General features: G+C 38.2%; 1 protein-coding gene across 18 annotated transcripts in view; it reads right to left on the bottom strand.

The window, feature by feature from the left end:
- Positions 1 to 12,140, bottom strand: part of adgrb2 (adhesion G protein-coupled receptor B2) — a 1,085,043-nt gene that overhangs the window by 50,410 nt on the left and 1,022,493 nt on the right. For 17 of the 18 annotated variants that reach the window (XM_061882474.1, XM_061882487.1, XM_061882489.1 and 14 more), the window contains one exon: positions 10,708 to 10,821. The exons of the other annotated variant lie outside the window; for it this stretch is intronic. In XM_061882474.1, coding sequence (XP_061738458.1) covers positions 10,708 to 10,821 — 114 coding nt within the window. The remainder of the gene's footprint in view (positions 1 to 10,707; positions 10,822 to 12,140) is intronic. 18 annotated transcript variants of the gene reach the window in all.

The following is a 12,140-nucleotide window of genomic DNA, read 5'->3' as shown; positions in this document are numbered from 1 at the left end:
ATGGGACCCATTACTCGATGGATGTTGAATACATAACATTATGGCCATTAGCGAGGGGGAATCATACATAAGCTGCACTGTTTCATAAACCGCAGGGTTCTAAGTGTAGGAAAAAAGTAACACCTTATAGTCCGAAAACTACAATATTTTGGATTGGGATAGCCCGACTGGTAATACTTAGAGATGTCTGATTGTATCGGCAGTCCGATACATGCTTTAAAATGTAATATCGTAAATTATCGGTATTGGTTTTAAAAAAGTAAGGCTGTTAAAAAAGACGATTTTACAGCAAGCTGATATTCCAGCAGCATGTACATCCTGAGCATATATCCCTTTTTTACATTTTTGGTATGTTACAACCTTACTCCAGAATATTATCCTCAAAATTCTACACTAATTCTACACACAATTCACCTTTTTAATGAGATGGGTCATACGAATCATACCAAAAACTATAAAAATGGGACCCATTACTCGATGGATGTTGTTGAATACATAACATTATGGCCATTAGCGGGGGGGGGGGGGGGGGGGGGGGGGGGGGGGGGGGGGTGGGGGGGGGGGAGAATCATACATAAGCTGCACTTTTTTATAAACCGCAGGGTTCTAAGTGTAGGAAAAAAGTAACACCTTATAGTCCGAAAACTACACTACATTGGATTGGGATAGCCCGACTGGTAATACTTAGAGATGTCTGATTATATCGGCAGTCCGATAAATGTTTTAAAATGTAATATCGTAAATTATCGGTATTGGTTTTAAAAAAGTAAGGCTGTTAAAAAAGACGATTTTACAGCAAGCTGATATTCCAGCAGCATGTACATCCTGAACATATATCCCTTTTTGACATTTTTGGTATGTTACAACCTTTTGGTAGCCATCCACAAGCTTCTGCTTGAATTTTTGACCACTCCTCTTGACAAAATCGGTGGAGTTCAGCTAAATTTGTTGGTTTTCTTACATGGACTTGTTTCTTCAGCAGTGTCCACACCTTCAGGTCAGGACTTTGGGAAGGCCATTCTAAAACCTTATTCCTAGCCTGATTTAGCCATTCCTTTACCACTTTTGACGTGTGTTTGGGGTCAATTACCATGAATTGATTTACGTGGACCCCGACTTAAACAAGTTGAAAAACTTATTCGGGTGTTACCATTTAGTGGTCAATTGTACAGAATATGTACTGAACTGTGCAATTTACTAATAAAAGCATCAATCAATCAAAAAAAAATGTTCTGTTGGAACACCCAACTGCGCCCAAGACCCAACCTCCGTGCTGATGATTTTAGGTTGTCCTGAAGAATTTGGAGGTAATCCTCCTTTTTCATTGTCGCATTTATTCTTTGTATAGCACCAGTTACATTGGCCTTAAAACAGGCCCACAGCATAACACTACCACCACCATGCTTGACCGTAGGTTTGGTGATCCTGGGATTAAAGGCCTCACCTTTTCCCCTCCAAACATATTGCTGGGTATTGCGCCCAAACCGCTCCATTTTGGTTTCATCTGACCACAGAAATTTCCTCCAGAAGGTCTTATCTTTGTCCATGTGATGTCAGATGGAACAAAAACATAGCTGTTAGGTCACAATACTCAGCAATATGTTTGGAGGAGAAAAGGTAAAAAGTGGTATAAGAATGGTTAAAACAGGCTAGAATTAAAGTCTTGGAATGGCCTTCCCAAAGTCATGACTTAAACATGTGGACAATGCTGAAGAAACAAGTCCATTATTAGAAAACCAACAAATTTAGCTGAACTGCACCAATTTTGGAGTGGTCAAAAACTCAACCAGAAGCTTGTGTATGGCTACCAAAAGCGCCTTTTTTCAGTGAAACTTGCCAAGGGACATCACATGGTCAAAGATAAGACCTTCTGGAGAAAAGTTCTATTGTCAGATGAAAAAAAAACTGAGCTGTTTGGCCACAATACCCAGCAAGGTGAGGCCTTTAATCCTGGAACATCATTTCTACCGTCAAGCATGGTGGTGCTAGTATTATGCTCTGGGCCTGTTTTGCTGACAAAGGAATTGGTGCTTTACAGAAAGTAAAATGAACAATGAAAAAAATAAGATTTACACATCTCATTATACAGAATACATACATTGCTCATGAAAATACATGTTTCACATATGTCTTCTTTTCCATGAAATACACAGCATCTTGTAATGAATAAAATATTACTCAATGCCACATTGCTGGAAATGATTTCACTCATTTTCCAGGTAGGGAACAAAGTCCCTCCTTCTGGGCTGTGGTAGCCTCTAAGGTGGATCTCTGCTTGGGAGCAATGGGTCAGTCCATTAGGACAAGTGGTCTCCAACTCTGAGCAAAACAGTAGTATTTGGAAGGTCAACCCGAATCTATAACATAATGATGGCTGACTAAGTTTAGTGGATATTATATTATTATACAAACCCCAAAACCAGTGAAGTTGGCACATTGTGTAAATGGTAAATAAAAACTAAATACAAGGATTTGCAAATCCTTTTCAACTTATATTCAATTGAATAGACTGAAAATAATTTGAAGACAAAAAGAATGGAACTGGTGGTTTACAGAGAGCAAATGGCACAATGAAAAAGAAGGATTGCCTCCAAATTCTTCAGGACAACCTAAAATCATCAGCCTTGAGGTTGGGTCTTGGACGCAGTTGGGTGTCCCAACAGGACAATGACCCCAAACACATGTCAAAAGTGGTAAAGGAATGGCTAAATCAGGCTAAAATTTAGGTTTTAGAATGGCCTACCCAAAGTCCTGACTTAAACGTGTGTACAATGGTGAAGAAACAAGTCCATGTCAGAAAACCAACACATTTAGCTAAACTGCACCAATTTTGTCAATAGGAATGGTCAAAAATTTTACCAGAAGTTTGGAACTGGTGCTTTACAGAGAGAGTAAATGGGACAATGACAAAGGAGGATTGCCTCCAAATTCTTCAGGACAACCTAAAATCATCAGCCCAGAGGTTGGGTCTTGGGCGCAGTTGGGTGTTCCGACAGGATAATGACCCCAAACACATGTCAAAAGTGGTAAAGGGATGGCTAGATCAGGCTAGAATGAAGGTTTCATAATGGCCTTCCCAAAGTCCTGACTTAAACATGTGGACAATGTTGAAGAAACAAGTCCATGTCAGAAAACCAACACATTTAGCTGAACTGCACCAATTTTGTCAAGAGTGGTGGTCAAAAATTCAAGTAGAAGCTTGTGGATGGCTACCAAAAGCGCCTTTTTGCAGTGAAACTTGCCAAGGGACATGAAAGCAAATTAACATTGCTGTATGTATACTTTTGACCCAGCACATTTGCTCACATTTTCAGTAGAGCCATAATAAAATCATAAAAGAACCAAACTTTATGAATGTTTTTTGTGATCAACAAGTATGTGCTCCAATCACTCTATCACCAAAAAATAAGAGTTGTAGAAATGATTGGAAACTCAAGACAGCCATGACATTATGTTCTTTTGACCACGAGTGTACGTGCAGACCAGCTGGTGGCGCCAAACCAAATCTCCAAGGGAGTACGAGCTTTTCTTCCCGTCACTTAGGGACGATTTTCAAATGAATCATGAATAACTACAAATAGCTAATTCTTCATTATACCGTATTTTTCCAGAGTATAAGTCGCTCCGGAGTATAAGTCGCACCTGCCGAAAATGCATAATAAAGAAGGAAAAAAACATACATAAGTCGCACTGGAGTATAAGTAGCATTTTTTGGGGAAATTGATTTGATAAAACCCAACACCAAGAATAGACATTTGAAAGGCAATTTAAAATAAATAAAGAATAGTGAACAACAGGCTGAATAAGTGTACCTTATATGACGCATAAATAACCAACTGAGAAGGTGCCTGGTATGTTAACGTAACATATTATGGTAAGAGTCATTCAAATAACTATAACACATAGAACATGCTACACGTTTACCAAACAATCTGTCAATCCTAATCAATAAATCCCATGAAATCTTATTCGTCTAGTCTCTTACGTGAATGAGCTAAATAATAATATTTGATATTTTACGGTAATGTGTTAATAATTTCACACATAAGTCGCTTGTGGGTATAAGCCGCACCCCTGGCCAAAAACTGCGACTTATAGTCCGAAAAATATGGTATACAAAAAATGAATAAGAATATACGGTAGATGTAAAAAAGGGGTGGGAATCCTTGGGCACCTCATAATTTGATAACAATTCAGGGGCTAAGATTTAGTGCATCTGTAATTGTTAAATCCTTAATGTGTGCGTCGTATCTCCGTATTCATATCTGTTGCCGCACTGTTTGGATATTATTCCCTCTCCTGACTTATTAATCTACGGGCTCATTTCCTCTTCTTCTCTGTTTACTCTCTGCGAGACTTTTGTTGACGTGTGGACAAAGCAACTACTTTGTAGTCGTTTCACTACTTCACATTCACTTCACTTAGCATGACTTTTCGTCTCCGGTCGTCCTTCACTTTAACGTGCAGAGTGCAAAAGTATATAATATTGTAGCTACGGTTGCAAAATTCCGGGAATATTCAAAGTTGGAAACTTTCCATGGGAAATAACGGGTATTAATGGAAATAAACATTGATTGCAACATGCTAGATCTTGCAGCATGATCATTAGCTAAAACTACCTGATTGGATGCAAATTCATTTGAATTTCAACCCTTCACAGTGCATTCCTACATCACATGCACAGATAATTCCCAGCAAGCTACACTCTACAGCAGGGCTGTTGAGGCCACACTAGTATTTGAGCCTAAGGGCTTCATCCAGTCAAGTAAGTGTTGATGATATAACTGGGGTAAATATATTTGATTTATGGTATTTAGGTTTAATAGAGGCGCACTGTATTTTTCGCAGTATAAGTCGCACTGGAGTATAAGTCCCATTTTTGGGGGAAATTTATTTGATAAAACCCAACACCAAGAATAGACATTTGAAAGCCAATTTAAAATAAATAAAGAATAGCAAACAACAGGCTGAATAAGTGTACGTTATATGACGCATAAATAACCAACTGAGAAGGTGCCTGCTATGTTAACGTAACATATTATGGTAAGAGTCATTCAAATAACTAACATATAGAACATGCTATACGTTTACCAAACAATCTGTCACTCCTAATCGATAAATCCCATTAAAACTTATACGTCTAGTCTCTTACGTGAATGAGCTAAATAATATTATTATATATTTTACGGTAATGTGTTAATAATTTCACACATAATTCACACCCTTGGCCCAACTATGAAAAAAACTGCGACTTATAGTCCGAAAAATACGGTAATTGCTTGTTACTGTACGACTGCAGACTACTCCAGCGGACTTCCACTCAAGCTAGCTAGCTGTTCCTGTACTTGTTAAATGATTGTGGGGCCAATATCTCTAGCTAGCTCATAATGAACTGAAAATATTTTTCCGTTAGCCGTGATGCTAATTTTTTCTATGTTAAATCCCATTCATTTATGCGAAAGTTAGTGATCCATATTGGCCTTTTTTTGTGATCTGTTAAGTTCAACTAGCAAATACTAAATCAAAAGGTGTAGTTTCCTCTGCCTTCTGTTCTGCTGGTCATTCCGTTGTCATACAAGAATGTAGGTAATAGTTTGATTCAGCATGCTGATTGAGTGTTCATTTATTCATCCAGACTATTTCTATTCATTTGTCCATCAGTAAAATATTTTTTTAAAGACTACTCCAATTGTTTAGCTGACTATTTACATCTGTGTGTGGCCTTGCATTTGTCTTTTACAAGCTTATCATCTTAATCTACAGAATAAAATGGACGGTGTCCAATTTTGAATAATCAAAAAATGGTCCAAATTTCCAAACTTCCCGAGCTTAACTTCCTGTGATAAGTTTCCGCAAATTTATCGGAAACTTTCCACCCCGTTGCAACCCTAATTGCAGCGCATCCCACTGCACCCCTAGTCAGTAACGCTACCACACTGTTGATTTTCTTGACTGCTTTAAAACCGGTGATTTAATGCAAATGCAATCTACCGACAACCACTGCAGATTGGACCGTTCAGTCCCTCCAGGATTTTGCGGGCTTTTTTCATGGTTGTTGTGGACTAAAATGCCTCCATTTGCGGCAGCTTTTTCAGAAAGTTGCGATGTTTTGTGGCTTATCTTTCGGTATAAGTATCCTTGTAACCTTAACCTCAAAAAGTACAGTATTTCAGCAAACAATGGAAAAAACTAAATACTGTATTGATGTTGGACTTGTTTAATACCATACCAATTAATGTACGGTTTTAATGACCTATAACTAATCATAGTACTGTATTTTTCGGATTATAAATCGCTCCGGAGTATAAATCGCACCGGCCGATAATGCATACTAAAGAAGGAAAAAAACCCCACAAATAAGTCGCACTAGAGCAGACCTGGGCAAATTAACGCCCAGGGGCCACAAGCGGTCCATTAAGCTTTTCAATCTGGCCCGCCGGACATTCCCAAATATTTTTTTAGATCTTAAGATGGACACTGTGGCTGCCTTTATGATGTGCACTCATGTTTTCTAATGACCGTAAGTCTTCAACTATACAAAGCATTTCAATAGTTGGAATCCGCGCTTATGGATGATATACCAGTTACTATGGTAATCTAATTAGTTACTATAGTAATGTAAGTCACAGCAGCTCAGACGAGGCACCAAACAGTGTGGGCAGGAAGCGTTTCTACAGATGTGGAAGGAGCTTTTCACAACAAAGTTCTAAAGCTTAGTGATATATCAGATTGTAGGTGGGTTTATTTTATACCCTTTGTTCATAGTTCAGTGTTTGTTGAATTTTTGTTGCGTTTCACTTGATTGTAAAATATGTCAATTGAAAGGGGGTGTGACATTCATATTTTGTCAATATTCAGTGTTTTATCGTTCATAGAAAAATGTAAAATTCCATTACCTTTTTTAAGGCTGTCTGTAATAACGTTTTTAGCATTTAATCAGACATTATTGTGAAGTTTTGTATTAGTGTCCCTAAAAATAGATATACCGGCCCCCAGACTCATTTCTTTCTCTAAATGTGGCCCAAGAGTCAAAATAATTGCCCAGGCCAGCACTACAATATAAGTCACATTTTTGAGGGAAATTTATTTGATAAAATCCAACACTAAGAATAGACATTTGAAAGGCAATTTACTGACTGAATAAGTGTACATTAGTTGAGATAGGCGCCAAAAGGGAATAAGCGGTAGGAAATGGATGGATGGAAGTGTACGTTATATGACGCATAAATAACGTACTGAGTACATTATTATTGTTACGTATGTCAACGTAAAATATTATGGTGCGAGTCGTTCAAAGAACATGCTATACGTTTACCAAACAATCCGTCACTTCTAATCGCTAAATCCCATGAAATCTTCTTCCTCGGTGTCGCTTCTAAACAACTCTGCCAACTCCAAAGGTAGACAATGCGCTGCTTCCTCTTCTATATTTTACGGTAATGTGTTAATAAATTCACAAATAAATCGCTCCAGAGTATAAGTCGCATCCTTGGACATACTGTGAAAAAAAACTGCAATAAATAATCCGAAAAATACAGGGAGTTAATTAATTAAAATTATAGAAAGTCCACAAGTTAGACATTCTCTGTGTATGTTTTACGCTTGAAGTGTTACAAACATCAATTTACGCCAAGAACATATGTGAACTCGTGCTGAGTGATACAGCAGAAAAAAAGATCAAGAATATTTTTTTTCATATAATTCAATCTTGATTAATATGACGATTTTTGATTTTTTCATTTAATTGTCCCGTGCAGGATTATTGCGAGTACCGTTGCATCCCTACTGTTTATTACTGCAGTTTCGTGTCACGGACATTTCCGCCACGATTGATTGAAGTAATATATGCTAACAGCTGACAAGTGTCATTTTGTTCATTTCAAATATTGACAGGTTTTAGGTTGATGGTTTTGCTACAACTTTTTTCCCTTTTCCAAGTTCTTTTTTTAACTTAAGTTAAAGTACCAATGATTGTCACTCACACACACACACACACACACACACACACACACACACACACACACACACACACACACACACACACACACACACACAAAGTGCGGTGAAATTATTCCTCTGCATTGACCCATCCCCTTGCTCACCCCCTGGGAGTTGAGGGGAGCAGTGAGCAGCAGCTGTGGCCGCGCCCGGGAATAAATTTTGGGTGATTTAACCCCCAATTCCAACCCTTGATGCTGACTGCCAAGCATGTCTATATTGATATAGACATAATATATTACTATATATCTGTACATATAATGTACTGTACATATATTACGTACATACGTTATATTTACATCGCTATATTTAGTCTATTTATACCTGCATTGTCCTTTCTATCCTTACACTTTCCATCATTGTAACTGAGCTACTGTGTGGAACAATTTCCCTTGTGGATCATTAAAGTTTGTCTAAGTCTAAAGGAGGTAATAGATCCCATCTTTATAGTTTTTGGTATGACTCGGCCGGGGTTTGAACTCACAACCTACCAACACTCTAACACAGGGGTTACATCTCTTCTGATGACTGCATCTGGCTCTCGGATGAATATTAGCTGACATTGCTTAACACGATAAGTAATGAATAATTCCGCTGGTAATCACAGTGTTAAAAATAACGTTCAAAATAGTAAACATTCTCATGCCTTTTAATCCATCCATCCGTTTTCTACCGCACCTGTTCAAGAAATCGCGATAATGGTAAGAAGGATTTAATTTTATCATTGGTTATCTTCAGAACAACTATGTTATATATATATATATATATATATATATATATATATATATATATATATATATATATATATATATATATATATATATATAGATAGTACTTTATTGATTCCTTCAGGAGAGTTCTTTCAGGAATATATATCTATACATACTCCAAAAAAGTTGGTCTTACATAAAAATGCATGCATTTACCGTATTTTTCGGACGATAAGTCGCAGTTTTTTTTCACAGTTTGGCCGGTGGTGCAACTTGGAGCGACTTATGTGTGAAATTAACACAATACCGTAAAATATCAAATAATAATATTTAGCTCATTCACATAAGAGACTAGACGTCTAAGATTTCATGGGATTTATCGATTAGGAGTGACAGATTGTTTGGTAAATGTATAGCATGTTCTATATGTTATAGTTATTTGAATGACTCTTACCATAATATGTTACGTTAACATACCAGGCACCTTCTCAGTTGGTTATTTATGTGTCATATAAATTACTCTTATTCAGCCTGTTGTTCACTATTCTTTATTTTAAATTGCCTTTCAAATGTCTATTCTTGGAGTTGGGTTTTATCAAATACATTTCCCACAAAAATGCGACTTATACTCCAGTGCGACTTATATATGTTTTTTTTTCCTTCTTTATTATGCATTTTCGGCAGGTGCGACTTATACTCCAGAGCGACTTAAACTCTGAAAATACGGTAGTTGTATTCAGTGTTAAAAAAATATTATATGGCTCTCACAGAAATACATTTTAAATTAGTTAGCTTTCATGGCTCCCTCAGCCAAAAAGGTTCCCCGACCCCTGCTCTAACCACTCGGCCACTAAGTAGGTATTACTTCATTTTGCAGTAAAAAAGTAGTGTCGTGAATAATATAAGACTTTTATTTCAAGTGAACATTTACTAAACAACACTTTCAAATGGTAAATGCTTATTGGTATTCTTTAATGACTGGAATACATCGCTGCTTTCTTAAGGAAAATCTGAAGTGTGAACATTAGAACTGGGTGTAGTATGGACAAATGAGTCCAATTATTTTTTAAAGTATTTTTATTTTGTACTATGAGTTACTGCCGTAGCTATTAAAATGGATCATTTCATCGTTGGCGGTAACTTATAAAAACTGAGAAGGGCTGAACAAAAATGGAGATCATGTACTGCAGATTACAAGCTGGACGTAGTGAAATATGCGGCAGAAAACGACAAGAGGAAGCGGCGCATACCTATGAAATTGGCATAGTTGTTTAGAAGCGACATCGAGGAAGAAGATTTCATGGGATTTATCGATTAGGAGTGACAGATTGTTTGGTAAACGTATAGCATGTTCTATATGTTATAGTTATTTGAATGACTCTTACCATAATATGTTACGTTAACATACCAGGCACCTTCTCAGTTGGTTATTTCTGTGTCATATAAGGAACACTTATTTAGCCTGTTGTTCACTATTCTTTATTTACTTTAAATTGCCTTTCAAATGTCTATTCTTGGTGTTGGGTTTTATCAAATCAATTTCCCCCAAAAATGCGATCTATACTCCAGTGCGACTTATGTTTTTTTCCTTCTTTATCATGCATTTTCGGCCGGTGCGACTTATACTCCGCAGCGATTTATAATCCGAAATATACGGTACATAAATACAATAAATGCAATATCAAGTAAATGTTTATATACTACATTCCTCAGATGTAGTTTTGAGCTTCACTGGGGGACTAATTGTGTGGTTTGATCAATGAAGAGTTGGTATATTGTCACAAATTGCTGTTTCTGCTTGGCCTAAGACAAAGTGGATTGGTGTAAATGACGCTGACGTTGTGGCATTGCACACAGAATTTGGGCAAATCACAGATTCCTGGAGGGACTGAGCTTTCAGGTGCATGATTGGGCGGTGTGAGACTGTGCGGGGGCGGAGGGGGGGTGTTTATATGGGCGCGGGGGCTCCCATTCTACTTTTTAGGCAGTCAAGTCTTACCTTGAAGGTGGACATGGCCGGGTCCCTGCTATACCTGTCTATGGTGTGGAACTTGGAGGAGTGGTTGAGCTCATGGTACAGCTCAGAGTGTCTTTTGCGAGTGTGCATCACTTTCTGGAAGGGAAGAAAGGAAGGGGAACACCAAAAAAATGAACCGAAGAGAAAACAAAATAAGATGAATAAGGAGGGGCGGTTGGGGGCGGGGCAGGCATGAGGGCGTGGTCGTGGAGGAAAGGGAGTGGGTTTGGGGACTGCGGTGATGCGGGCCGTTAAAAGGGGTTAAAGATGGCGGATGTTCTTACCTCTTCAATGGTCTTTACAACGTTTGGCGTTTAGGCGAGTGTGTGCTGGGTTAGGGGTTTTGTTTTTACTTGCTATTTTCGTATATTTTATATACTTCAGTTGTCGAATCGTATCCGATAAATGTGTGGTCGAAGTAATGCATGTACAGTAAATACTGTCGATGGGAGATAAAAGAGAAACACATAACATGGAACCACTATTTCCTAGCCTGGGTCATGCAACAGCCAGTCGTGTGCCTCCAGTGAGAGTCAGAAAGGTCACAGTTAGTAGCGAGCCACGCACCATACATACATACATACATACATACATACATACATACATACAAACATATATACGCTCTAGAGCAGGGGTGTCAAACTCAAATACAGAGTGGGCCAAAATTTAAAACCAAACAAAGCCGCGGGCCGAGGTTGAACAAATTAACCTTTTAATAGGGACCCAAACAAGTTTTGCATTGAATATTGAACAAGCAAGGCTTATATAACTTTATATGCAAAATTGAGTTTCAAATAATAATAATAATTAAAAGATATCAATGGCATATCAAATGAAATATAAAAAAAAATTGAATGCCTCTTTTCGGCGGAGGGGTTGAGGTGGACGGAGTTTGGTGATAGCGGGGGGGTGTATATTGTTGGGTCCCGGAAGAGTTACTGCTGCAAGGGGTTGTGGGTATTTGTTCTGTTGTGTTTATGTTGTGTTACGGTGCAGAAGTTCTCCCGAAATGTGTCATTCTTGTTTGGTGTGGGTTCACAGTGTGGCGCATATTTGTAACAGTGTTAAAGTTGTTTATATGGCCACCCTCAGTGTGACCTGTATGGCTGTTGACTAAGTATGCATTGCATTCTCTTGTGTGTGTGTGTGTGTGTGTGTATAAGTCGCATATATTATGTGACTGGGCCGGCACGCTGATTGTATGGAGGGAAAAGCAGACGTGGCGACAGGTTGTAAAGAACGACAAAGGCAGTGCCTTTAAGGCCCACCCCCAATATTGTTGTCCGGGATGAAATTCGGGAGGGGCACTGTACTTTGGGAGTCTTCCGGGATAATCGGGAGGGTTGGCAAGTAAGAGTATTAGCCGTGAATGTGGTGTTACAGCGGCGGGCCAGCTCTAATCTTAATTTGATATT

Source organism: Nerophis ophidion, linkage group LG21 (assembly GCF_033978795.1).
Source record: "Nerophis ophidion isolate RoL-2023_Sa linkage group LG21, RoL_Noph_v1.0, whole genome shotgun sequence".
Lineage (NCBI taxonomy): Eukaryota > Metazoa > Chordata > Actinopteri > Syngnathiformes > Syngnathidae > Nerophis > Nerophis ophidion.
The sequence above is the reverse complement of the archived record's forward strand: the minus strand, read 5'-3'. Positions and strand labels throughout refer to the sequence as shown.